This window comes from Callorhinus ursinus, unplaced genomic scaffold (assembly GCF_003265705.2).
Source record: "Callorhinus ursinus isolate GAN/ISIS: 27379988/994484 unplaced genomic scaffold, GSC_fseal_2.0 scaffold16, whole genome shotgun sequence".
NCBI lineage: Eukaryota > Metazoa > Chordata > Mammalia > Carnivora > Otariidae > Callorhinus > Callorhinus ursinus.
This window is the reverse complement of record NW_027397078.1, coordinates 26,523,174-26,549,090: the sequence shown is the minus strand read 5'-3', so window position 1 is coordinate 26,549,090 and position 25,917 is coordinate 26,523,174. Positions and strand designations below refer to the sequence as shown.

Below are 25,917 nucleotides of genomic sequence, written 5' to 3'. Positions count from 1 at the left end.
CCAAATGATAAAGAACTCTGCCTTAATTTGTAAACATTTAAAGCATAATTACAAAAAAAACACAAGTTATTTCAAGCCAAAATATGGATAGAGAGGAAAATGAGAGGTTTCATTTTGAGATGTAATCTTCTATTTAAAAGTTACACTATCATATTTCTTGGAGAAACTGTATGATAGTTTATAGAATTCTTTTAAATCAGGTCATAAGATAGTAAGAGTTATTTATAAACAGTAGGTAAAGGAAGTTTTATATAGTAAATAAAATGTACCTACTACATTCCCTTTGATCATTTTTTCTTTTTCACTCTGTCAGGTGGCAGGATAAGGAAATTATTGCATTAGAATTTCTGCATTTTTCTTCAGCATGAAACCACTCTAAAATATTACTCTATGGATGTTGATAAATTATATTCATTAAGAAGCATAGTTATCTAGGAAGTTATAAGAATATGATTCTGATTAATGAAAGACAAGGAAGTAATACATTTCTTTCCATTTCAGTCAATATAATCTTTAAATGCATCATAAAAGAAATATTTGTCTTTCAGAAAACCTGCATTTTTAAAATAGGAGGCTATTACCTTTCTTAGAAGTCTAATTTTTTAAAATTGTAATTGCCCGCTGAACTAGAACATTGCCCATTGTTCAGATTAAAAAGAAAAGCAATATATGTAAATGTCATTGTTATCACTGTTATATAAATTGTTCCTAACTTGTATATTATTAGTACCATTCTTAGATGTTTTTTCCCCTAAAATCCTAAATTCTCTGTTACACATGAATGGCCTTATGGAGTATAATGATTTCTTATCGTTTAAAACTTTACTACTTATTTGCCTCAAAGTTGCATTATATTTAAATAACATAAAAACATATAAAATGTTCTAACATTAAGGTCTTTAAATTTTTAATGTTAATCTTTCATTTTTCAAATGAATATATGTAAACTGTATTAATATGTCCAAATACATTTGATTTGCAGTATATGTCTATTATCAAACATTTTTAATGTCATTAAAGTTCAGAGTTCAATGTTTTTTGACTCATTAAATCATAAATTAGCAGATCAGACTTTCCCATCACATCATTTTATTTTCTCACTGTATTATAAGTTGCTTTGTTGTTCCACTCTGTAGTTTTCCTATTGACATGTCTTCCTCAAAGATCCTGAGAGGTGGGAACACTGAAGAAGAGTCCCACAATTTCAGCCATTAGGTTTTCTTCTCTATATATGTGTAGTTAAACTTAACAACTTCTCTCTAATCCCTTCTATTTCACCTTGAACACCAAAAAGACACTATTTTCTTATTGATCCATGAACTCTGTTTGAGAGAATATCTCTAGGAAATAAATTGATAATTTGGTCCCTTTTTAGATTCTTTTCCACAAGCACAAACTGGAGAATTAAGGTAATGACACTATCCAGTTCATCACTTTTATATAAAATGCTGAAATAATTGAAAAACCAACATTTCTTTTTTGCCACACATTTGGTGTGTATATTCAAAGCTGGAGAACAAAGACTTTAATTTTTTTTAATTATTTCATATCATGGTTTAGTTATAATTATGTTATTAGGATACTGTTTCTAGGTCCATTGCTAACTGCCAAGAAATATGCCTCACAGATCACTAATTATATTTATTCCTCATTGCCTGTTCAGTTACTCTGAATATATTTATAAATTTACTTTTTCAGATTGCTGAAATCAGAAAAAAGAAAATCAGCATTTCCATAAGTGCTTATATGTATCCACATTTTTGTAAATTTGTTATTTCAACTGAATTTAGTTCCACTGAAATGTATTGTCCAAGCTCAATTCCTTATAGATAAACAATACTGTTGGGAAGGTGGGGAATTTGCTTTCAACTTCTTTAAAAAATTGCTTCAGTTGTTGACTTTTTCCAGAGCAGAAGGAAAAGTATTAGTTTTAATTAAATACTTCCTAATGGTGGTAAAGCAAGGTCTTGGTGGTAAGAGCAATGGATAAGTCCTCTAACCTACTATACCACCATCACCAAATATCCCTGAAATTTTGAAGACCTGAAATTGTACCATTACAGAGTTGTTTCTTGACCTTACAGTTTTGGCCTACTCTAAAATACAGAGATACCAAAAACGTAATGGTAACTCTGTGGTCAGAATTTTTATAGAGTGTAAATTAACCAAAGATGAACAAAACCTGAAGGTACCAGAATCTGTAGATTAAAGGTAGACTGCCTCCAGAGGGGGAAAAGTCAAAGAAATAAGATAAGAAGGTCTTGCAGGCAGTTTTGGATTCCTTTGTGACTTTGCCTGAGGCCACATATTTTTCCTAGTGTCTAAGAAAGGACCTCAGATGTCAAATATAATGCTTAATGCAGGAATAAACCTCTGTGCAGACCCAAGTACCAGTCTTACTGTATTCTTGCTTCTGGTATGTGTACATATATGTTGGAGCTAAAATGTCTGTTAACTCAGTTAAATATAAATCTTCAGTGTTCTCACCTGGAGAATTAGACCTTAGGTTATTTTTTTTCCATACAAACAGTCTACTAAGAATGATTTAAATAGAGATTACAAAAAGAAATAATTTGTGGCATTTATTTAACTCAGTACGTCTATTTCAACTTCTCTACCAGGCTTAATTTACCTACTAGCATTTTCAAATAAAATATGGCCAAGTTTGTGTGGTGTGGAGGCAGACACTAATACACGCATCTTAAAAAAGAAAAACTTTATTCTAACATAAGGAATAATTATTTTTTAAACTAACAAGGAAATAATTTGTACCTACACAAATAAAATTTAACCTTGTCTACCCTAAGGTAGAAGATTGTTAAAGAATTCCACATTTTCATGAAAGAAGTTTTATTTTTAAAAATATTTTGAAAGGATAGTAACTTCTATTGTTAATCAACTGCAATAATGAATTTGGATTTGGATTTTCTTGTGAAAATCATTCATGAAATTATAGCCAAATAAACAAAAGCATACAATTCAACTTCATGCTCACAGAGCAATTTCATTAGTACATTTCATGAAATTTGGCAGTTCTTTTTTTAAATTTCTGATTTCTCAAACATTTTGCAATAGAACTGAAAGACTTAAAGATACCTTAGTCAAATATTACAAGCAGATTTAATCTGGAGTTGAATTCTGTTGTCATCTGTACCCACTTATAAATAGTAGAGATGTTTTACCTGAGATAGAATCTTTTATTCTGTGAGAGCAAACCAGGGATTTCCTGCTTTCCAAGAACTGTTTTTAAAAACATGTTCTTAGTAGCACTTCTACTTAATATCCTGGATTTTGGTGACCTTGGTGATTGCTTATGGTCAGATTCTTCCAATTTAATGAAAAAATCCCAAGGAACTCTGAATAAGCTTCAAGGTATATTTTTGGTGTTTGTGGTTTTAAGTAAGTGTGAGTAGGTCACAAGCATGCGTGGGTGGTGTCATTTTCTTCTTACAAGAGATGCATGAGAGAATTAGCTGGACGCTAGCAAGAATGTTGGTTGAAATCACATCACTGGGAATCAGCAATTAAACATTAAAGAACCCAGCTTTTTTGGTGAGAATGCATCTCAAATGATCACTATAATCAATGTTGGAATTCAACATACTGATATAGGTTTCATTAAATACATTTTTATGTGAAATAACAAGCTGTATCGTTAGGGTTATGTTCCTAAACTGCATCCTAATCCATAAATCTCTTATATCTGTGTGAGAGTTTCTTGTGTAGTTTTGTGCTTTTCATTTAAAATTTTATTGCTTAGCATTACCATTTTCACAGGATATTTAACTTTGAGCAGAAAAAGAAATGGAAAGCAAATAGTTATAACAGTTTTGTCTATCGACTGGTATAACAACAAAAGAATACTAATTGATTACATTACATTTCATATACATACAGAGATGAATGGTTATTCTGTGAAAACCAGAACATAAGAAATAAGAAAATTTGTTTGAATATCACAGTTATGGGTCAGGGAGACCAAAAAAACCATTACTAACAAAAGTTACATTTCTGAGAGTTTTGTTTTAAAAGCATGTTTTGAAGAGGAAGATAACCAATATTAGGTATGACACTAGAGAAGAAAAGAAATCTTAACTAAAAACATAATTGTGCTGACTGAGAGGCAGAAACAATTATATGTTTTACATGCTCAAATTAGTAAATAGCTGCAAGCAATTGTCACATCAAATTTTTGTTCAGCAGTGTTTAAGCAAATTAATTAAAGTATCTAAATCACATTTGTGTTTTTCAGCCAAATGCTTTCAAATGTTACGCTGACTACAGATAATCACCTAAAATGCAAAAATTATTTTTCAGTTTATTCTTTAGTTTCTTATTCTTTAATTAATATCCTAAAAATGATGTTTACTGTAACTTGAAAAAATGGAAGTCCAGTTTTAATGTTGCAGTATTAACTATGCCAGTAAGACTGGACAACACAAGAATAAATACACTCGTATTAGTCTTAGTACAATGTGCAAAATTTGATGACTCAGTGGATAAAACCATTTCATAGTGTGACTCTGGTCTATATTTCTTGTATATCATGTAACTACATATTTTTTATGCACATATATCTGTATTTTTAAACCTATACAGATATGGTTTCCTGATCAAGTTAATGGTTGGGAAAAAAATGTTTTTTTCTTGGTGGTCTGACAGGAAAGATTACATGCTTATAAAAGAAGACTCAAATATTTTGTATGTATGAATTTAGATTCTAGAAAAAGCTGTGAAAAAACTGAAAGTGGGAGAATTTTGAATACATGCATTTCCTTTGCTTAGGTTCTTTTCAAATAATTTAATACTCAAGAAAAGCTTTCCCAGGGAAAATTATGCCCAATAATTTTCCAGATTAGATCTAACATTCTTGATATGGTCAAGAAACTTACAAATTGTATACAATGTCTTGCCTCCCCAAATCCAGCATACATTTTCTCTGGAGCGTTTGTTTAGATGATTAAGAACAGAGTTGCTAACATAGAACAATATTCTGGTACTTGTGTTGGGAATTATAATAAAAATGTGTTTGAACTCAGTAAGGACTTTGTGTGAATATTCTATGCTAGAATAATGGGGTATTGTGATCCATCTGAGTCTGTGCTTATTCCCAAGAGGGACTAAAATAAATGGCCAGGTTTTATACTTGATGTAATCATTCGTATTTCAGTGGGTGTTTTCTGCCTGTAAGGCAAAGCAAGCTCTTTCTGATCTTTGCATTCGTGAATTTTAGAGAGAACTCCGTAATGTGTAACACATTGTTTTAATTTTTAATGTTGGGGCTGTCTTTATGTCACTGGTGTCATTCAAGACTTTCTATAGCTCTATGAAAGCCAGGTCACTTACCAGACAGAGGGACCACTAAATTAAGCTTGCCAAGAGTTGTTAAAATGTAAAATGTTTCAAATAAAACCTCAATGTCAGATGTAGTTTCTTAAGTATGGAAGCTCTTTTCTCATAATCTTTAAGGCCATAGGGGTTTAGAGGTATACCTTCCAGATGTGTTCAGTTACCTTAAAAACGTTAGAAGGAAAAGACCTGAGCCATCAGAAAATTTAAAGTGAGATTTCAGCGATTCCTTACAAAGGCTGAAAATTTTATTTTATAATAATCACAATCTTCCAATGCTGTTTAAACTGGATGAGTAGGATATTATTACTAAAGTAATCACAGATGACTCAGAGGAAGATTTGTGTAGTACCATATTGTAGGATACAATTTGAAAGTATTTATGTAGCTCAAACTGACAATATGAAAAAAAATGTGTATGTTTTACCTAGTAGATTTCTAGTTAGTAGTCCTGTTGACTGTAGTAAGTTATCATTAACTGACTTAAGGTTATCATGTATATTTGAAGAGATGCATATGATCATTTTATTTAGAATCTGGATATTTTCAGAGATGCATGCCAGTGCCCAAGAAGTCTATCAGAGTCATTTTAGCAGGGTAATGACATATATGCAAATGCCTCTTCCCTTTTGGAGTCTCACTGAATCAGTGGAAGGAGAGCTTTATGTCATTAGGACCATTTACATATGAAAACCAAATGTTATGACAAGGTCCTTCCAGGAAATAAGCCTGTTTGCCTAGAATCCAAAATGGATCCATATCATTCTTGATTGCATACTGTAGCAGATCAAGTTATAGAGAAGCTTCATGCTTATTTGAGTAACAAGATGCAGTACTAAAATAACCTTGCATTTAAATGATGATAATTTTTAATTCTCTTTCCATATTTTGCCAATATAAGAGAAAGTGTCAAAGTGGCAAAAAGATAAAATTAAAAAGTATTACCCTTATTTCTACATTTTTCCTTAAATTAGAAATTCTTCATAGTACAGTAGTAACTACTTTCTATGTTATGAACAAATGATGGAAAGTAAATGTTGCCAGGATAGGAGGAGCTACCTTTCTGCATTATTATGCTAACATATTTGGATATTTTTTCTGAAACTAAGAAATATGCCTATTAAAATGTGAATTGGATGCTGAGAGAACTTTTTGATTTGAGGGAAGTTGTATTGGTCATTTTTTGTGTATCTTCACACATTTAAATGGTTATTAGTGGTGGTTGTAATTTTAATGCCACTTGTTACAACTAGGAATTTCTTGCTGCTGATTTCAGCTAATATCATTTATTCTGTGCTTGATTTAGTCAAATTTTGCCTATCTTTCTAATGTTCCTTAACACCTTTTTCATTCTTTTTAATTTTGTATTCATTCAGTTCTTGTTCAAAGGTAGAAACTTTTTTAAAAGATTATAATTTTAAATTATCACAAAGACTTCCATTGGGGTAAAGCAGCTATTTCCATTTTCCCATGAAGCTTCTATTTTACCATATTTTATTTTTTCATTGCTTAATGTATAATTTTTTTAAATAAGATTCTCAAGAAGAATGTTTACTTTTTAGTGTGGATTAGCTTGACAAAAGTAATACAATTAGTAGACAAAAATATACTGAATATATTTAATATTTACTGTGTGTTTTATTTGGTACAAAGCATACTGATTAGCCAGATGATATCTGCATAAACCAGTTGAAATGTTTTCTGTGATTTATCAGTTAATACAATAACTAGCCAGTTGTGTTAAACAATAGGGTTGACTAATTTCTGTTTTTCTCTGAAAGAATAATTGTTTTTTTCCATCACTTTAATTCATTGAACCAGCTGGCACAAGCAAGCCTGTTATCTGTTTAAACATATTTAAGAGTCTTTTTCTTCTACGTATTTACTAATTTAGCTCATCATGCTAAGTGATGATATTAATAGCAACTCCTTCCTGAAAATAGAAACCCAGAGAAAATAGCAATTTGAAGAAAGCCGACATGGCTAATATTTAAGTTTACTGGGAGGGGAAAGACACACATACCCTAAGGAATCCTAGTAATAATCCATGTAGAATGCTAGTAATAGTCCAGGCAGAATAAAATATTCTGTTGGCCCTTACATCACACTTCATGGCTATTTAAAATATACTTGTAAGCAGTGACTAATATTTCTCTTTTTTCCTTCCATCCTTCCTTTCTTCCTCGTGGTTTGGGGAAGGCAGAGATGGGCACTAAACCAAGAAAGATTCTCTTTAGTTCTATAGATGGTAAAATAAAAGGAGAGAAGTCTTCAGAATAGAAATAGTGACCCTAAAACAAAAGAAAGAATAAAAATTTGTTAGGTTATTTTTAATTGCTTATGTTTTTAGAACTTGTTCTTAAGTTCACTTGTAATATTAGAATATTTTAAAATAAGAGATACTAAAACATTTAAAAAGCATAGTGAATATAAGTTTTTCTCTCACAGTATATTTGTTACAAAGTTTTGGAAAGTAATGTACTACATAATGGATTTTTTTATATTTCTATAGTGATGAACTTACTTATTTTTTATGTCATCTGTATTTAATACCAAGATGTCCTGACAAAGAGGAAAGCAATTATAAGTAGAGTCCCATCACAGTGACTATATATAGTGTGTCTAAAGACTTGATCTAAAGAACCTATCATTCAGAGATGTGTTGTAGAGGCATGTAATACATCACTAGAAACAATACACTTCTTCATTTCCTCAGGCTTCATGGTATTCATCCATACAGATGACTCTTGATTACCTACATAATCTCACGATTTCCCATTGCCAAGATTTTTGTTACTAAAAGACACATAATTTAACTGGAGCTCTTTCAAAATCAGCATAGTTAAGCATAAGTCTACTGCATACTCTCATTATATTTCAAAATTCCTTAACATGTAAAGTTTCTGACTTCTTTTACATCATATGAGATAGAATATTGTAGAGTCCCAAAATAAATTATCAGTTCTTTTTCCCTTCTCTCTTTTTCTTTAATTTCTATTTCACATAGATTAAAACTTAACCGTCATTTTGGCAGGATGTGTGATTTCAACCTATTAAGGTGAGCTGTGTAATAAGGAAGGTCAAAAACCATGAACTGAGTCATAAACTATGTAGCCTACCCCAGTGGCCTACATTGTACATTGTATTTGTGCTTGGTTTTTTGAACATTTTGTTTATCTGTACAAAAGCATTGTCACAATATAAAATAGCTGTAATATGCCATTTTTTGTCCAGCAATACATGTTAAAGTAATAGAACTGCGGGTCTATATAGATTTGCTAAAAGTGTTTTCATATTGGCTAAAATAGCAACATCTTATCATGTGAAGATACAGTTCATTTTGTGATCATTACTTTTGTGTTTGCGATTGCACTAAAATTCTTATTTTTAATATGTTATTGTATACATAGCTAATCAGTAAGATCTGTAAGATAAACATGAACATTTGTGAATTTTAGTCTCACTTTAGGATAATTTTTCAAACCAAAAGATCATTTCCAAATGCTTTGTAGCTTAGAATTGGGAGTGCTCTTAAGTTAATGCATCCTGGTGTATCACTTTATTCAGTATATATGCTATCTTAATTTTTAAAAAAGTAGTTCATACTTAAACAGGCATGAAAATGCAATCTATAGATGTGTATCTAAACATTATTTTAAACAATGATAAATGTGTGTGCCTATGAAAGGTGAAATGATTGTGTTACATTAATCCCTATGCTTTTGAAGATGTACCATAAAATGACCTTGAGAAGACAGTTAGTTGTGTTTATATTTATGAAAAAAGAAAGTATTCTCTCATATCGGCTTTTCATCCTCAACTTTTGTAACCTCTTCTGAGAATCTGTGACATTCTGCTAACTTAAGAGTATGGTATGTCTTTTTTGGGGAAAAGATAGGAAATATCTTTCTTGGGTATGAGTCAGGATGTGAGTGAGCTAATTCTTTTGAAAGTTACTCTTTATTATCTCCCCTTCAAAGATGGGATTCCAACAAAGCAAATTTAATTGAATAAGTTTCTGACTGTGAAATAAATCTTACCATTATGAAACACTGCATGGTGCTTTTACCTTGTAAATAGCTTTTACGTGGTTATGCCATAGAATAAGGTGAGTTGAGAACTAAGTGGGAACCTCTAAAGTAATAAATTGTTTTTGGAGATTCAAAAGAATATTTGTGTGCTAAATAACATGCTTCTTGATTTCAGCCAAGTTCAAAAACTTCACAGAAATAGATAATTTTAAAATGATAACTATGTGTCGTTGTTGTTGTTGTTCTGTGTGTTGTTTGTGTGCGTATGTATTTTCTTTTTCATTTTAACCAGCCTCTTATACCTAGAAGTCCCACAAGCAGCGTTGCCACGCCTTCCAGCACCATCAGTACACCAACCAAAAGAGACAGTTCTGCTCTCCAGGATCTCTACATCCCCCCTCCTCCTGCAGAACCATATATTCCCAGGTATAAAACCAACCATCCTGTTGTTCTGGGCACCTTCTATCCAAAGACTAGCCTAAATGTGCGTAAACTGTGAAGTAAATTCTCAAGGAGCACCTTGAATATTTTCTTAGATAGGAATTCTGAACACATTTTGGAAAACTATTGCATTGTAGAAAATGCGCTTTGGTTAATAATAGTAATAACAATAACTAATTTGTATTAAACACTATGCGTTAAATATCTTGTAAACATTATCTCACATAATAGGAAAGAGCAGGAAAGTAAAAATAAAAAAAAATTAGGATTCTTTTAATAAGTAAGGAATAAGTGAGGATTTTTGGCTCTGAAGCCCCAGAAAATCGCAAGTTACTTTGAAGCATTCCATACTTTTTTCTAAAAGAGGACGGTAAAGATAACTTTTATGCCTTCTTATATGTGTGCAATGAGGGAGCTTTTTGGGGAGGGGGTAGATGATGAGAAGGGAGAGTATTTTCCCCCCTAATACTTCTGTATCTACAATTTCTCCTTGATTAGTTCATTAATGTTTCTGTCAGAAAGCAGAAAGAATTTGCAAGAGAATGGGTTGCCTTTAGAATCTATTTTCTAGATTTCTTGAGGCTGTATTTCCATTTCATTTCCAGATTTCTATTTGAAATTCCTGGCAGGTGTGGAAGATTACAACTTTGTGCCATAAGGCATTCTGTCCAAAAGCATTCTGACATCCAGTCTTGTGGAATATAAAAATTATGGAAAGGGGCCAGCACTAAATGGGGATAATTAATACCAATCACAAAGAATTTGGTTCCATTTTTAAATTAGTTGTGCAGTCATTCAAAAAAACAGTAATTTAAAGTCTCTTATTTTCAAGCCACGCTTCATATTAAATTTCTTCAGTATATAAAAGAACTGAAATTCCTTGTTTTAATTAATTTTCATTATTCTTTAGTGCACCTAAGGTTTCATTCTCTCAGATATGATGGTACTGACATTTTACAATCTAAAAGCCATATGACAGCATGATGTGTCCGCAAATACCCTATTGTTGTCTAGTAATAAAACTATAGTCCATTTTATAAACATTTTAGTTCTAAATTTTGAGAATTGAATGTAGCTGTGGGACCATGGTTTATGAGAAGACACAATTTACTAACCTGGCATTTCACAAATCTTTCTAGTATATAATTTATAGTCTTACGTTAAATTTACAGTCAGATGTACAGATCCATCTGATATCCTAGCCAAATGCAAGTTGCTTTTAATTCTATTAAGATGGTGTCAGACTTTCTGAATACTCTTGCATGAGGAGCAATAAAAACGTGTGTTTCGAATAGTGACTCTTTTGGTTTGTTTTAATTTTAATTGGAAAGATTTTTATTTCAATGCAAATGATTATTTAAGAGACCTTATTCCAAGGGCTCTATGTACAGGTAAACATCAGATTATTTTTATCAATTCTCTGCAGTTTTTTATCTTTCCTTTTCTCTTGTGTAGGTAGGAACTTATTATAAAGAAAGTATTTCCTAAACAGAAAGTGTTTAAAATACACTCCAGAAGGGCGCCTGGGTGGCTCTGTCATTAAGCGTCTGCCTTTGGCTCAGGTCATGATCCCAGGGTCCTGGGATCAAGCCCCGCATCCATCGGGCTCCCTGCTCTGCGGGAAGCCTGCTTCTCCCTCTCCCTCTCCCTCTCCCCCTGCTTGTGTTCCTGCTCTCGCTGTCTCTCTCTCTGTCAAATAAATAAATAAAATCTTAAAAAATAAATAAATAAAATAAAATACACTTCAGAAGACAAAAGAATAAAATGATTGAGTTCTGTCCTCTGAGTGTGGTGGAGATAGGATTATGGAAATGTATTGAAGCCAATAAAAAGCTTGAACATGCTATTTAAAAATACTAAAGATATTTGAAGTATCAACATGGTGGTACTTGTTTTGTTAGTATTGCTTGAAAGCTTCATACTTTTCAGTAAACTTCATAATCACTGTATTCTAGATAGTTTTGATTTAGTTAATTTAATATTTCAGAATATTAAAATATTCTAGATATATTTTGAGTCAAATTATTGTTTATCCAAGTCACACAATCGTTTGATATAGCACAGTCAGAACAATCCATGAATCAGAGTTCCTTTTTACTGCAGCCTTGTTTATATAAATTATCTGCATTTTCTGGTTTGACTTGATGTTATGGCATAGATACAGCCTCGGCACTTTTTTCCCATTTTGTCATTTTGATGTTAAATGGGGTTCACCCGATTTAACTCATCTGAACATTTCTTTTTTCCTATATTAAAAATTTTTGTTTATGTAAGAGAGGCATGTTAGTGTTCATTTGAATTGTAAATAACAAAAGCTTTCTCACCTTAAATCCAAAAAGAACTCTTAAAAATGGTAGGGTCAGTTGTCAGGTGGAAGTTTTTTCATGGGCTTACAATTCTTTGAACACATTTATTCCAGATTCTCTAAAAGAGAAGATACTCATGTACGTGGAGTGAGTAAAATTTGGTCAGTTTTTTGTTATATGTTTTATGACTGTATGTAGCTTCTTTATCATAGTATATAGAGCATTTACATACTTAACCAAATTTCTTTTTCCATGACAAAAATCAGGAATTTGTAGGTCTTTGCACAACTCTGAAGTTCAAGCACTAATTTCTCTCATTAATTTTACTCTGAACCATTAAATATAAAGAAAATCCACTAAAGCAGTGTTTTAACTTTTCATCTGTTTCCTTAAATCCTTTTCAGAGTAAAAGTGTAGATTTATTACATACATAACATTAAGAAAAGTTTTTTTAAAATCTGTACAGCAGGACAAATTAATATGTTGAGTTATTCAGGGACTCATGATGTGAGTACATACAGAGATGCACACACAACTGTGCACACACTTCTACACACAACACATGTATCAGTTCATTCTACTGCAAAGATTTTTTTTTGTTTGTACATTTCTTAATTCTACTTTGTGTGCATTTCATATAGACATGTTTAATAAGTCTTCCTTGTTGGTATGAGGTGAGGCCTCCTTTCATATCATTACAGAGTAAGTAATACCAGCCCTTGCAATTTTCTGCCACAGGGATGTCCATATAAATAGAGCATGCTGAATTAACTAGGGCTGAATCACTCTCTGATCTCAGCTGCATTAACATTCATGTCACAGGCCTGATAGAAATATCTGCCCATTTATAGACAGGCAAAACCTTACCCCAGTGCCACGAGTTCGTTAGGGCTGTTTTCAAGCTAATTGCAGTGTCAATTTCTTTTTGATAGAGGACTAACAGTAACAAAAAGCACCAGGCAATTTGTTCAGGAAAAGTTTTTAGCTTGCTGAAAATGAAATTCTGCCTGGATTTTATATTTGTTTTCTTCATGTTGCCTAAGAAATAACTATCCAGTTGCAATTTAGCAATAAGCAATACTTTAATTTTAATAAAAAATAAAAGAGTGAATAGCAATGTGAATGGCATTGTCAACTTGTGATGTGTTAAATACATGAGACAGCTTGCTGATTCAATCAGTCTTAAAGAATATTATTTACTGCTTTCAGTATATTTCACATACTAGGAATATAGCTCTCTTCATTTGGACAAACCTAATCTAGACATTTGCTTACACCTACAAAAGTGTAGTATACCCTAGTATGGAAGTATAGAAGTATAATATTCTTGCTGAGCTGTAACTCATATTTTGGAATTGACATTAGATTTATAAGCTCATCACCATTTTATAAGACATAATGTCAATTAAAATTGTGTTCTTTTTATCTGTCTTGTTATAATTTAGTTAATTCTGTTGATTTACGATTTCAGTCTTAGCACTTAAAATAAAATTAAATTTTTATCTGGTTTGATAGCATTCACGGCACTGTTGAGGGTAGAACTGGAAGCAATTAAGAACTAGTAGGAAATAAAATTAATGATCTGCAAGGGAGCAAACATTGCATTTACATTCACAGTCGTGTTCTAGAAGACAGGCTTTTCTAACAAAGACTTCATAGCTAGTCATAGTGAAACATATCATAAAATAAGCAAGGTTCAATTTAACCCATCCTAAATGGAGTATTTCTACCAAAGTACCACTCATTAGGGGCCCAATTGCCTGGGCTATGTATATTAATACTATATGTGAGTAACAGTGTTAGGGATCCCATAAATGATTAGATTTTTCCTTTTTAGAATTCTATAGAAAATCAGTTTGCCATCATCTTAAATTCCATATTTTGTCAGGTTTCTCTGCCCTCTCTCCACAAGAAATGTTGCTGATGTGCAATGAAACTTTGATCTATCCATTAGAATTAGTTCTATGAATGTACATTTTTAATATTAAATGAGATACATAGATTTTAAATACTGAAAGTAATTCTATTCAATAAGGTTTATTTTAAATTAATAACAAGCTGTTTAAAATTCTAATACCAATTTATAGAATGCTAATTTGGTTCTTAAGGCTGCAGATATCCTTACAAAAGTGGTAGTTCTTAAACACATCTTTGTTTTTAAGCAGTGCAAATACTACTGTGCATCAATTAGTTAAACTGGCACAAGAAAGCTATATTGTTAGCATTGTTAAACTTATACCTACTGTCTTGAGCACTGAAAGTAATTTTTGTGCTGACATGAACATAACACAGTGAAAATGGACTAGAGCAGGAGTTAGAAGATCCAGGGTCCATGTCCAGCGATGTCATTTATTAGCTGTATGACCTTTAGGTGAGTCATTTAACCTCTCTGATCCTCAGCATTTATTTTCCTGCAATATAGGAATAGTTAAAAATTGCCTTTTAAACGTCAAAGAAAGTTTGAAAAGATCAGAAGATATATTGTATGAGAAGGATATTATGAATGGTTTTAGGCCCTCTCTGCCATTTTACCACCCTAACACTTTCCTACATCCTTCTCCTTTACCTTTCCTTTTCTTTAGGGATGAAAAAGGAAACCTTCCTTGTGAAGACCTCAGAGGACATATGGTTGGCAAGCCAGTGCATAAGGGATCTGAATCACCAAATTCGTTTCTGGATCAGGAATATAGAAAGAGGTTTAATATTGTTGAGGAAGATACTGTCTTGTATTGCTATGAATATGAAAAAGGAAGATCAAGTAGTCAAGGAAGACGAGAAAGCACCCCGACTTATGGTAAGAATTCTTTTCTTACACTGACAGGAGAACATATGTCTCAGACGAGAACCTATATTTCTTTTCATAGGTTTTTGGGTTATGAAAATTATTTGATATACTTGATAGCTTTTGAGTCTTTATAATTGATCTGTGTCTGTCATGTGCTTCTAAGTGGAATCTCAATATGAAGCATGACATTAAAAATTATTCTAAATTTTCCAAAGATAGGTAAGAACAGTAGGTAGCATTTTAGCTCATTAATGACTTAAGGAAACCTTCTTGAATCACATGTAATTTTTGTAATGTCAGATACTGCTAAATTGGAATAATTCAATTTTCCTTTTTTAAAAAAGATGAATGCTTCCTATTAACTTGACTTATATAAAATTAACTTCTTATTCCTCAGGGATTAAAAAATCTTTACACAAACTTTCTGGGAAAAATCTCTCCTCAATTTTTGTGTTTTTTTAAGAAGTTGGAAAATTTGAGCAGAAGTGGATTCTGAATAGGAAACACACAACACACTCTATTTAAATCAGACATGGCCTTAGAGTTACCACGTCCCTAGGATTTTTCGTCTTTGTCTTCTGTTTTTCTGTGCATGACCAAGAGAGTAACCCAGTCACGTATACTTTAAATTGATACATTGTATGTGAAAGATTTGCAGATAAAGTTGCCTAAAGTAGTAAAGCTATGATCCCATTGCAAGAATGAATGGATTTAATTGAAAGTCTATGCTCCTCCTTTTCCAGTTTTCAAACTAATCATTTTTAGTGAGGAGCGTAGAGAAGGGGAAAGACAGGATCCTTGCCGATTAGTACAGATGATCCGCAGGAGCTGAGCAGAAGGACATTTGTTTTCACGGTTTTTTTTCCACTTGCCCTCCTTACTTGTCCACCATGGCCATATGTCTTCCTCCTGTGATCCCAAATGATTGGTCATCATGTACCTTACTACATGTGCCTGATTTCCTTACAGCTCTTTGGTAATAATTATGTATGAGAAGTTTTGCCCAAAATGGTCCTAAAGAATAGGAACCTTACTTACCTTGTGTTATTCTCTGTACGTGTGCTTTTTTTTTTTATAATAAGCAATGAATTTTTTAGCATAGCTCCTCAATTATACTGTTCTGTGGACACTTTTTTTAAACTCATAATTTGAAGGTATTGGCACCTTTGCTTTTCTTCCCTATTATATTGTAAACCTCTGCAGTACAGAGCGGTATGGAGACCTGCCATCTTTGTTATGCCTACCCCTGTTTTATCACATAAGATCTTTATTTTTATTCATTCATTCCACAAATACTTATTGACTACCTGTTACTGGATAGGCAGTAATGTATATCACATCTTTTTTTTAATCTCTTAGAATTTTGGGGCTGTTTTCTACTTATTTTGAAGTAGATAAGAATGTTTAAGGGGAAATGATAGTCATCAGATGAAGTTGATTACTGATAGCTTTATAAAAAATGGTTACTTGGTTCTACTTGAAAAGCTGAATTGTTAGTCTCTTCAGACTACAGTTTTAAACCACTTAGTGTCATCATGTTCCACAAATCCTATCTCTCCCAAGAAAATAGAATACTGTTTTAAATTTTAGAAAATTAAGATATCCTATAGATACATATTTTCTAGAGATATATTTATATGAGAGAGAGAGAGAAAGAAAGAGCATGGAGGGGAGGGGCAGAGGGAGAGGGAGAAAGAGTCTCAAGCAGACTCTGCACTAAGCAGGGAGCCTGACACAGGGCAGGGCTCAGTCATATGACCCTGAGATCACGACTTGAGCTGAAACCAAGAGTTGGTCACTTAATCGACTGCACCATCCAGGCACCCGATATGATAGATTTTTATAAATAACTTAGGAGAAAAGATATATATACATACATATATATATATATATATATATATATATATATATATATGCTTAAAAGGAGCATAGGAAGTTTTTAAAAAAGGTTATTTTACTTTTGATCCTGGAAGGGTTTTTTTTTAACTTTTGAACATGAAATGTAATCTGAACCTTCAGTGGAAATACTTACAGATGCTTCAGTGAAGATTTTCTAATACAACCTGTAGGTTGTGCCAGGTAACTAGCAGTTTAATGTATTAAAACTTTTTCAAAATCAGATCATAAGTAATAAATTCTGCCTGTCACACACATGAATTTGTGTCCTTAATTTTCCCAAAGATTAATTCATGTCTTAATTCATTCAGCACATATTTGTTGTGTACATAAAGTCATCCAGTCACTGGGGATTCGAAGGTGAATAAAACATAAATTTTCCCTGGAAGGCAGTCATCACCTAGAGGGAAGAAACAAATAAGGAGATGCATTGTAATAACTTTAGGTAAGTAGGAATATGTGAACAAAGTAGTACGGTAGCCTAGGAGCTGAAGCCCCAGAATCTTCCTGGGAAGTCACATAACTAAAAGTGACATTTGTGCTGAGTTTTAAATGATGAGTAGTCATCCCTTAGGATTTCTAAATGTTAGTTTTCCCCACCAAACACATGATACCTTCTCAAACATAGGTGTGAGATCTGAGGATTTGTGTAAATCTTTCAGCCCAGACCCTAAAGGTCCCAATACAAATTATTCCAAAACTTGATAAGCAATTATCAATGACTTCTTTTTTGTTTGTTTGTTTTGTTTTATTGTGTTTTTTATTATGTTATGTTAATCACCATACATTACATCATTAGTTTTTGATGTAGAGTTCCATGATTCATTGTTTGCGTGTAACACCCAGTGCTCCACGCACAATGTGCCTTCTTTAATACCCATCACCAGGCTAACCCATCCCTCCTTCCCTCTAGAACCCTCAGTTTGTTTTTCAGAGTCCAGACTCCCAAGTGTGACAGTATTTCCCTAGATTTAAAAAATAATGATAATAGGGGTGCCTGGGTGCCTCAGTCATTTAAGCATATGACTCTTGGTTTCAGCTCAGGTCATGATCTCAGGGTCCTGGGATCGAGCCCTGCTTCAGGCTCCATGTTCAGCGGGGAGTCTGCTTCTCCCTTTCCCTCTTCCCCTCCCCCTACTCTTGCTTGCTCACTCTATCTCTCTCAAATAAATAAATCTCTAAATAAATAATGACCAAAGATACATGATTCTTTTGAAGTATATTACAAAAAAACCCTAAAGTACAAAAATGTTCATGTTTCATGCTTTCTAGAAATGACAGTAATTAACATGTTAGCACTTATGTGATGCCTTAAAATGTAATGAGTAAGTCCTTTAGGCTTACAGTGCTCAACTTACTTCTTAGTCACAAATACCCTTATCTTGTATATGAGCTTAGCCACCATTCTCTCCTATTAACTCCCCAGATTACCTGTTTATTCCAAGAAGTTTAGAGTTAAGATTGTAAGAGTATAGCTAGGATTTTGAGAAACATGATTCAGTTCTTATTATGTGCTTTTGGTTAAATATGTATATACTTGTCATATTGTCTTAGTACATTCATATTTTAAAGTTTGATATATAAAACAAAAATATTTAGGGAAGCTCTGCTATTGAACACAGTGACAAAGAAACACACATGTAAAGAAAAATACCTGAAAATATCCCAACTGTGGACATTAAAATACACTTTTTTAGCCAAGGTTCTCATTTTATATCATAGACCCACTAGTTGTTGCTAAGAGTAAGTTAAAAGAAGAACAATTATTTACCCTAAACTATCAGACCAGTATAATATGGATAGACAACAGATGGCCTTCTAGAAATTAGTCAGTAATACCTGTGAGCTTTTATACATGCCAGGCATTGTGCTAAGCCTTTCAAAGGCATTGACCCATTTAATCCTCACAACAACCCGTGAAATCGGTCCTAATAGAATCCTTATTTTACTGATGGATTAAATAACCTACCCAACTAGTAAGTAGTAGAGCTGAGATATTTGTGGGACTCTACCAGTGGTACTAGCTAGCTAAATGTGATGAAAGTAATTTGCTAAATTGTAGAGAAATAATTTCCAGAAGTTGTATTACTCCTTCCAAATTTAAGCATTTGATTTCAAGCAAGCAGAAGTAGGTCTGATTTTGTATGTTCTTGTGTATGTTGTTCTGTATTTATTGGCATTAGAGTAAATATGTTTTTATGTGGACATGGCCCTTACAGACCTTAGGAAAAGGTAGCTAAATTGAGGGGTAAAATTAGCAACAATGTGTTACGTCCTTTTTAAATCTGAGAACATAAAATAGGTTTTACTTTCCTAAAAAGATAGATGAGACTAACTTCTGGAAACACAGAGTGGGGGAAAAAGCCTAGGTCAGTGGTTACTAGCACTGGCTGTTAGTAGCACCAAGCCCTACTTGGTAACCCTGTCTTTTATCTAATTACTCTAGTGTGAGCTTGGGGATGTTGGCGTCAATTTTCTCCTTTGTTAAATGAAGATGATAATACCTGTCTCATAGACTTTTTGTGAGAATTTCATGACAGCGCATTGTAAATCGCCTGGAAAGTGCCCAGTATGTGCTATAGGTATTGATTTTCATCATTGTCGCTGTTGCACAGAAACTTCAGTGTTGCTAAGAGAATACATATGAAGTATTCTCACCTCACAGAAAAAAGGTAACTCTGTGAGGTGATGGATGGTTAAAATAGCTTGATTGTGGTCATTTCATAATTCTCTATATATCAAATCATCATGTTGTACACCTTAAATAGATACAATTTTTATTTATACCTCAATACAGCTGGGGGAAAAACCAAAAGAACTTGAAGATCTCAGTGCATAAATAATAATAATATCAGCCATTTTAAATTCTTTGAAGAATTAGACAAGGTGAATAAACAATTTTTAAAAAAGTAACTTTAATGTGAAAACGAGAAGAGGGGTAAAGAGGACAGCATTAAATCACTTTAACTAGTTGGTCTCATCTGCTCATGCTTCAGAGGTAAAGGGTCGAATTTGATGAGATCAGTTGCTTGGCAACTTTTCCCCATTAGCTTTCCCTTTTGCGGTTCACAGACTGTTTGCCCTTGCTATTCCATCATACCACATTTCTATGCCTAGAAACCTGGTAAAAGTAGACACAGTTGGCTGAGTCACTTTGTGGCTGTTGAGTCGTCGTATTTTATAAGAATAGGAGGAACACATATTTTTTTACAGTAATATCACATAATAGTATTGGTTTGAAGGAATCCAGACTTGTCTGATTTATTGAGATTCTAGGACCTCACAAAAAACACATGAATGAGTGCAGAGTTGTTATTTTAAAAATGTTCCTCCTCAATGTTATTTGTACATACCTTGCACTGAGGAAGATTAATTTCTATAACATTATACCTGAACATTTTCCACTCGAGTACTTGGGACAAGAGAAAACTACCATGTCCCATATCCACATGAATAGCAAATGGCTTGAAATGACTTAAACCAGCATGGTGAAGAACTTATGGGCAGTGACACTTTGAACTGTTCTATTGGTGTGAGGAGAGGAAATTATCCATAGGTTCCAGGGTCATCTTTGTCTTACAATATCATTCTACCTTTTCGCCAGTTAAATTATAATTAATAGCACTGTTTAAAACATTTCTTAAAGGATCACGTATACACAATACATTCATACTTCTTTATTTCTGAATATAAGCCTTCTCTCTTTCCTGTGATTTTTAAATGTAAATTGTCTTCCTAATCAGGTAAAAATTCAGCTGTCATTCATCAGCTATGCTACAAAGAAAAGAAATCGGGATTCTAACCACAGGAAATGTCTTTGTTCAAGGAAAATGTACCACTTCCAAAGTAGAACTAACCATAGAAATAGAAATTAGTGAATCAAAAATGTAGAAATATGAGATGTATACTGTACCCACAGGAATTTTTTTTCCTTTGGACTTACTTAATACAGTTCATAAAGACTGCATGTTGATTAGCTTCACAAAATAATTTTGAACATCAAGCTGATGGTGATAAGGGACCATGTAATGGATAGAAAAGTAGTTCAGCAATATTTTGAGAGAAATAGAAACTTGTTTGTTCCTAATGTAAATACCAGAGTAATCAGCAAGAGGAGGCACTCTTCCCTAATTTGTGCAATTTTACTGATAGAAATAGCAGAGCATGAGTTTTGAGCTCAGATCTGAATTTGGTGTCACAGGTTGGCCTTTAATTTAATAACTGATTGACCCTGAACTTGAGCCTTTGTATGTTTTTGTTTCCTTACCTGTAAAATGGGATGGCAGGATTACTCGTGGTGTTTTTATGAGGGTTAAATGAGATAATGTATGTCTAGTACTTAGTACTATTCTTGCCGCATGGAAAGTGCTCAGGAAATAGTGCCTAAATGGCGTAGGGAGTTACTCCTGCTCATAAATGAAAATGTTCCAAAGATTGTCAAGTGCCTAGAGATCAAATTAACACTTCATCCTCTCCCTGTGGAGGGATTTAATAAAGGACAAAAGGGCTGGAAATATTCCCTTGCTTTGATCCCTTTACCTACCCACTAACCAGCCATTTAAATCATAACAATTAAAAGAAATATGAATAGTGTTGGTCTGTTTCTGTTGGTTTGGTTTTGAAAAGCAGAAGGAAGAGCATTCAAATAGGTAATAACACTAAAAACTGCCCTGATCCAAATCTTCTTTTTAAGTTCCATTATGGAAACCACTAGGTCATACTCTGGACAGAAGGGTCTAAGTAAAACCTCACAGCATCAGAATTCTGAAAACAGTTCAGACCCCACACCTTTTTTAAGTTTAATTGCTAGGGGTGGGGGAAGGAGAGCAAAAATAATATGTAGAATAAATAAAATAGTTGGAGACTCTCAAAAAATGAAACCAGGAAAGAAAACAATCAGCTTGAACAAATTAAAGGGCTAGGTAATGGATAAAACAATAAGATTAAGAAAAAGGAACTCTTAACCAAGTTCCAGAGTATCAATATGTGGGTAGTATGGAAAGATTAGCAAACCAAGTCAACAAAACTGATGCAACTGTCAGGAAAAAAGTAACTCTTCAAATGAATTCATCAACAGAAAGATATGAACTAGGTGAAATAGTGTTTCCCTTAAAGACAAAATGGGAAGCCAAGAATAGAAACAGTCTAACTCAGTGATTCTCAACTGGGGTCAGTATTGCCCTCCAGGGCACATTTGCAATTTGGGGGGACATTTGTAGTTGTCATAACGAGTACAATGTCATTACAGGTGGAAATGCTACTGGCATGTAGTGGATAGAGGCCCGGGATGTTAGTACACATCCTACAAAGAACAGGACAGTTCCCAGCAATAAAAAATGATCAAGTCCACAATGTCAAGAGTGCTGCTATAGAGAAACCCTTAGCTAACGTAAGAAGAATCAACTGCAGACAGATTTAATACAGAAGCAGATATTTATGACTAGAAAATCAAGGAGCCCTTGTATGACGCAGGGCCAGTTGCCTTTTTTTTTTTTTTTTTTTTTTTTTTTTAGTTCAAAGAATCTGTGAAATTATTGCCCTGGAAAGAGACTTACATTTACTCACAATTAACATAGTCTCTGGACAGAAGTAATATAATGTTGTGAGTGTCTGGAATGACCTACCCTGCTCTACAATAGAAAACCCAATCGTGACATTCCCTGGAGCAGGAGGGGACCCATTGTCCCTAGTTGAAATCAAAATGCATTTTCCCCTATGGGAAAAAAATGTAATCAATGGCAGCTAGGTAAAATTTAAAAGAGTGGTTACTGTTAGCTTTCACATCACAACGTGGATTAAGGATCCATCATTTTCCCAAATATGTTCTTCAGGTCTCTAGTTCTAAAAGAGAATGTTTGTAAAACAAAGAGGCTATCTGGTTAAATATGATTCGGAAGCTCTGAATATTTTATCCCCTTCTTGGCGATTAATAAGTGCATGTTCATAGACTAAAGGCTTTGAAGGTCTTCTTGAATTTGGGTTAGCTTATTGTTTCCCGTATTTGTACATTGAAGCTTTTTTGGTTTTGGTCACAAAATACTTATTAACCTCCCAATGGAAGGTTTGACAGAATATATTTTGGAAAATGCTAAAATAGACTTTTGTAGCTCCTCTTAAAGACCGATATACCAATGATAAAAATTTCTTTGTGTTTTAAGTTCCAAACATCTGACTTAATAGATCTGGAAAGGCCTCTATTCTTTTTGAGGGGGTCGGAGGGGCAGGGAGAGAGAGAATCTGAAGCCGGCTCCACGCCCAGCGCAGAGACTGACATGGAGGCTCAATCTCACAACCCTGAGATCATGACCTGAGCTGAAATCAAGAGCCGGGTGTTTAACTGATTGAGTTACCCAGGTGCCCCTGGAAAAGCCTCTATTCTTAAGTCAAAGCCTACCCCAGCAGACAGTGTGTTGATTGTCATCTTCAGTTTTATCTTGCAGAAAAGCCATTTTCTAGAGTAAATCTTATTTGTGATAAAAGTCCAAACTCAAGTAATAAATACTAACTGGAGAGATCAGTGCATGGCATTTTATCCTCCAGGCTCCTTGTAGAATTACTGGTTTCACTGCGAAACAGTTTGCCGGACATCATGGAAGAAATAGATCCCTGGCGCGGGAGAGAGGGAAGGGGGTAGAAAATGTCAAGTGTTATATTGAAACTTGTTAAAGAAGAGATAACCAAAAATTGTACATTGATTACCTTAAAGACTGAAGACATTAGAGCAAATAATTAAGGCAATGTACAAGTATTTAAAAGTTTACATATGATAACCTAGCATTGTTTTATAAGTCTCTAACCTTACAAGTTGAGACATCATGTCAAAGCAATGTATTTTCCATCTTTGTTAAGGTGATGGACAGCAAATACAAAGCAAATCCACAATTTATGTTCTAATCCTCCATTAGTTCTTCACATAGTTTTTAAGAAAGAGTTGCATATTGGCGGGAAGGATACTTAAACCAAAGCAGTAATCATACACGTCATTGAATTATTTTTGAAGATAAAAGAATTGGATTTCTGTGTAATGTGGTGTTCTTGAATTCATCACCAAGGCAATGTGATATAGCAAAGAGAGCACTGGGATAGGGGGTTGACAGTATATTCGTGGGCTGACTCCAACACTGACTACTGGAGAAATCCTGAGGAATTAACTTTGGTGTGTCTAAGTTTTCATTTCTCCCTTCCTTGCCAGCTTTACTGACTAATGTAATCCCGAACAGAAAATTATGTGAAAGGAATTATAAAGTTATTACAAGATGTCAGTCTGTTTATTTCAGTCTTAATCATTGTCTTTTTCACTCTTCATGAGAAAAGGGGACTCTCTTCCATATGTTGATAAGATTTTCAAGACACTGCTTTACTAAGATTTTTGTAAAATAGAGTGACTGATGTTATACTGTATGTTAACTAACTGGAATTTAAACAAAAACTTGAAACTACAAAAAAAATAAAATAAAAACACAGGGCTTTAATTTGTGGTTGTTTAACTTGAAAATTGGATGTTTTTAACCAAGTAACATTTATATACTCATGTCATCTTTCTTGTCCACGACTGTATTAATGCTGAGCACAGCATGGGGCAATGGTATTTTAGCATAGCTCATTTTTTTTTACCCACCAGAGCCTTCAGAGGAGGACCCAGAAGTCTTTTGCCACTTAAACAGTATTCAAACCGTCTGAATCTTTCCTAGTCCTCACACCCCTCTAATGCAGAAGTGACTCTATGCACAGTGGCAAACATTTCAACTTAGAAAAACCTGTCTTTCAAAACTCCAGTGTGTACTGCATAGTTGTTCTCTTGGTAGAATGTTTACAAAAAGTAATCTGGTTCAAAATATAATTAGCCTCGAAATCAAGTGTTAAAAGTTCCGTATAATTTTTGATACAGTTCAAAATTTTCTCCTTCAGTAACTTTTATGTTACTCCCGTTTAAAGTCTAGATCACTTTTAGAAAACAATAGGAAAAATTAAAAACAAGATGTAGCTTATTCTTTGAGATTTTAATTGTTTTTGTTCTCCATTAATGAAACTGAAAAGATTTCAAGTTAATAATAATTGGGTTTGTATTTGATTTAGATTATTATAAGGCTTTAAAGCCAATACTTAAATAATCATCACATTGCAATGTTTACAATCCAACTTTTTCCCACGCTCTTTTATCCAAAAATGAAATTCAAAAAATATGGCCCTAAAGATCAAAGTGCCTGTTTTTACTTATTTTATTAGATCCAGATATGTTGCCTTTATTCTTAAAAAATTACTGGCTTTCCATTCAGTTCCATTTTATTCCTCTTTAAATGTGTTATTGTCTACCTTAAATTACCTCGGGATGTTTTCCTAGATATGCAGTCAACCATCTGAAAGTAATTTTTCTGTCTGGTATGTGGGGAGTTTGATGGGTATATGTGGCATGCTTGTAGCTTAACATTCCTTACTACACTCATTTTCATCAAAATATTGGCTAAAATATTCAGAACAGATGTGTATATGTGTGTGTATATGTATATATTTTTTCTCCTTAGACTCTAGAGAAAGCTTTTTCTGTGAGCATTAAAGGGTATGTCAGATTTCTCTGCAGTCTTTTTTTCAACTCTTTGGCAACTGTAAGAGAGAAGATCGCTTCTCAGGTTCTGCTTATCACCCTGAAATTTAATGATTTTAGCATGTCTGAGGAGAGAATTAAAAAGGGGGGATAAATACAATTGAAAAAGGCAGCAATTCAACGGTATTTCAACAGACATCATGGGTAGCCTAATATAGGAATGTTTCTACATATCAGGAGGCATATCCTAGTTCTTTTTTTATTTTATTTATTTATTTGAGAGAGCATGTGCATGGGGAGGGAGGGGGAGTGGGAGAAGGAGAAGCAGACTCCCCGCGGAGCAGAGAGCCCGAGGCAGGGCTCGATCCTAGGACCCCGAGATCACGACCTGAGCCAAAGGCAGACGCTCAACCCACTGAGCCACCCAGGCGCCCCTGGACTCCTAGTTCTGACGTATTACAAAACTGCTCTCTAAGGCTTGATTTGTTAGAAATGAAGGAGGTTGGTCAGGTTGACAACCTACATTAGAAGGAAGGGAGGGAGGGAGGGGAAGGGAAGGAAAAAGGA

General features: G+C 33.6%; 1 protein-coding gene across 5 annotated transcripts in view; it reads left to right on the top strand.

Annotated features, from left to right (window-relative positions):
* CNKSR2 (connector enhancer of kinase suppressor of Ras 2) overlaps positions 1-25,917 on the top strand; it is a 278,839-nt gene that overhangs the window by 162,381 nt on the left and 90,541 nt on the right. For all 5 annotated transcript variants that reach the window (XM_025857698.2, XM_025857697.2, XM_025857700.2 and 2 more), the window contains 2 exons: positions 9,673-9,806; positions 14,710-14,921. In XM_025857698.2, the coding sequence (XP_025713483.1) occupies positions 9,673-9,806; positions 14,710-14,921 (346 nt within the window). The remainder of the gene's footprint in view (positions 1-9,672; positions 9,807-14,709; positions 14,922-25,917) is intronic.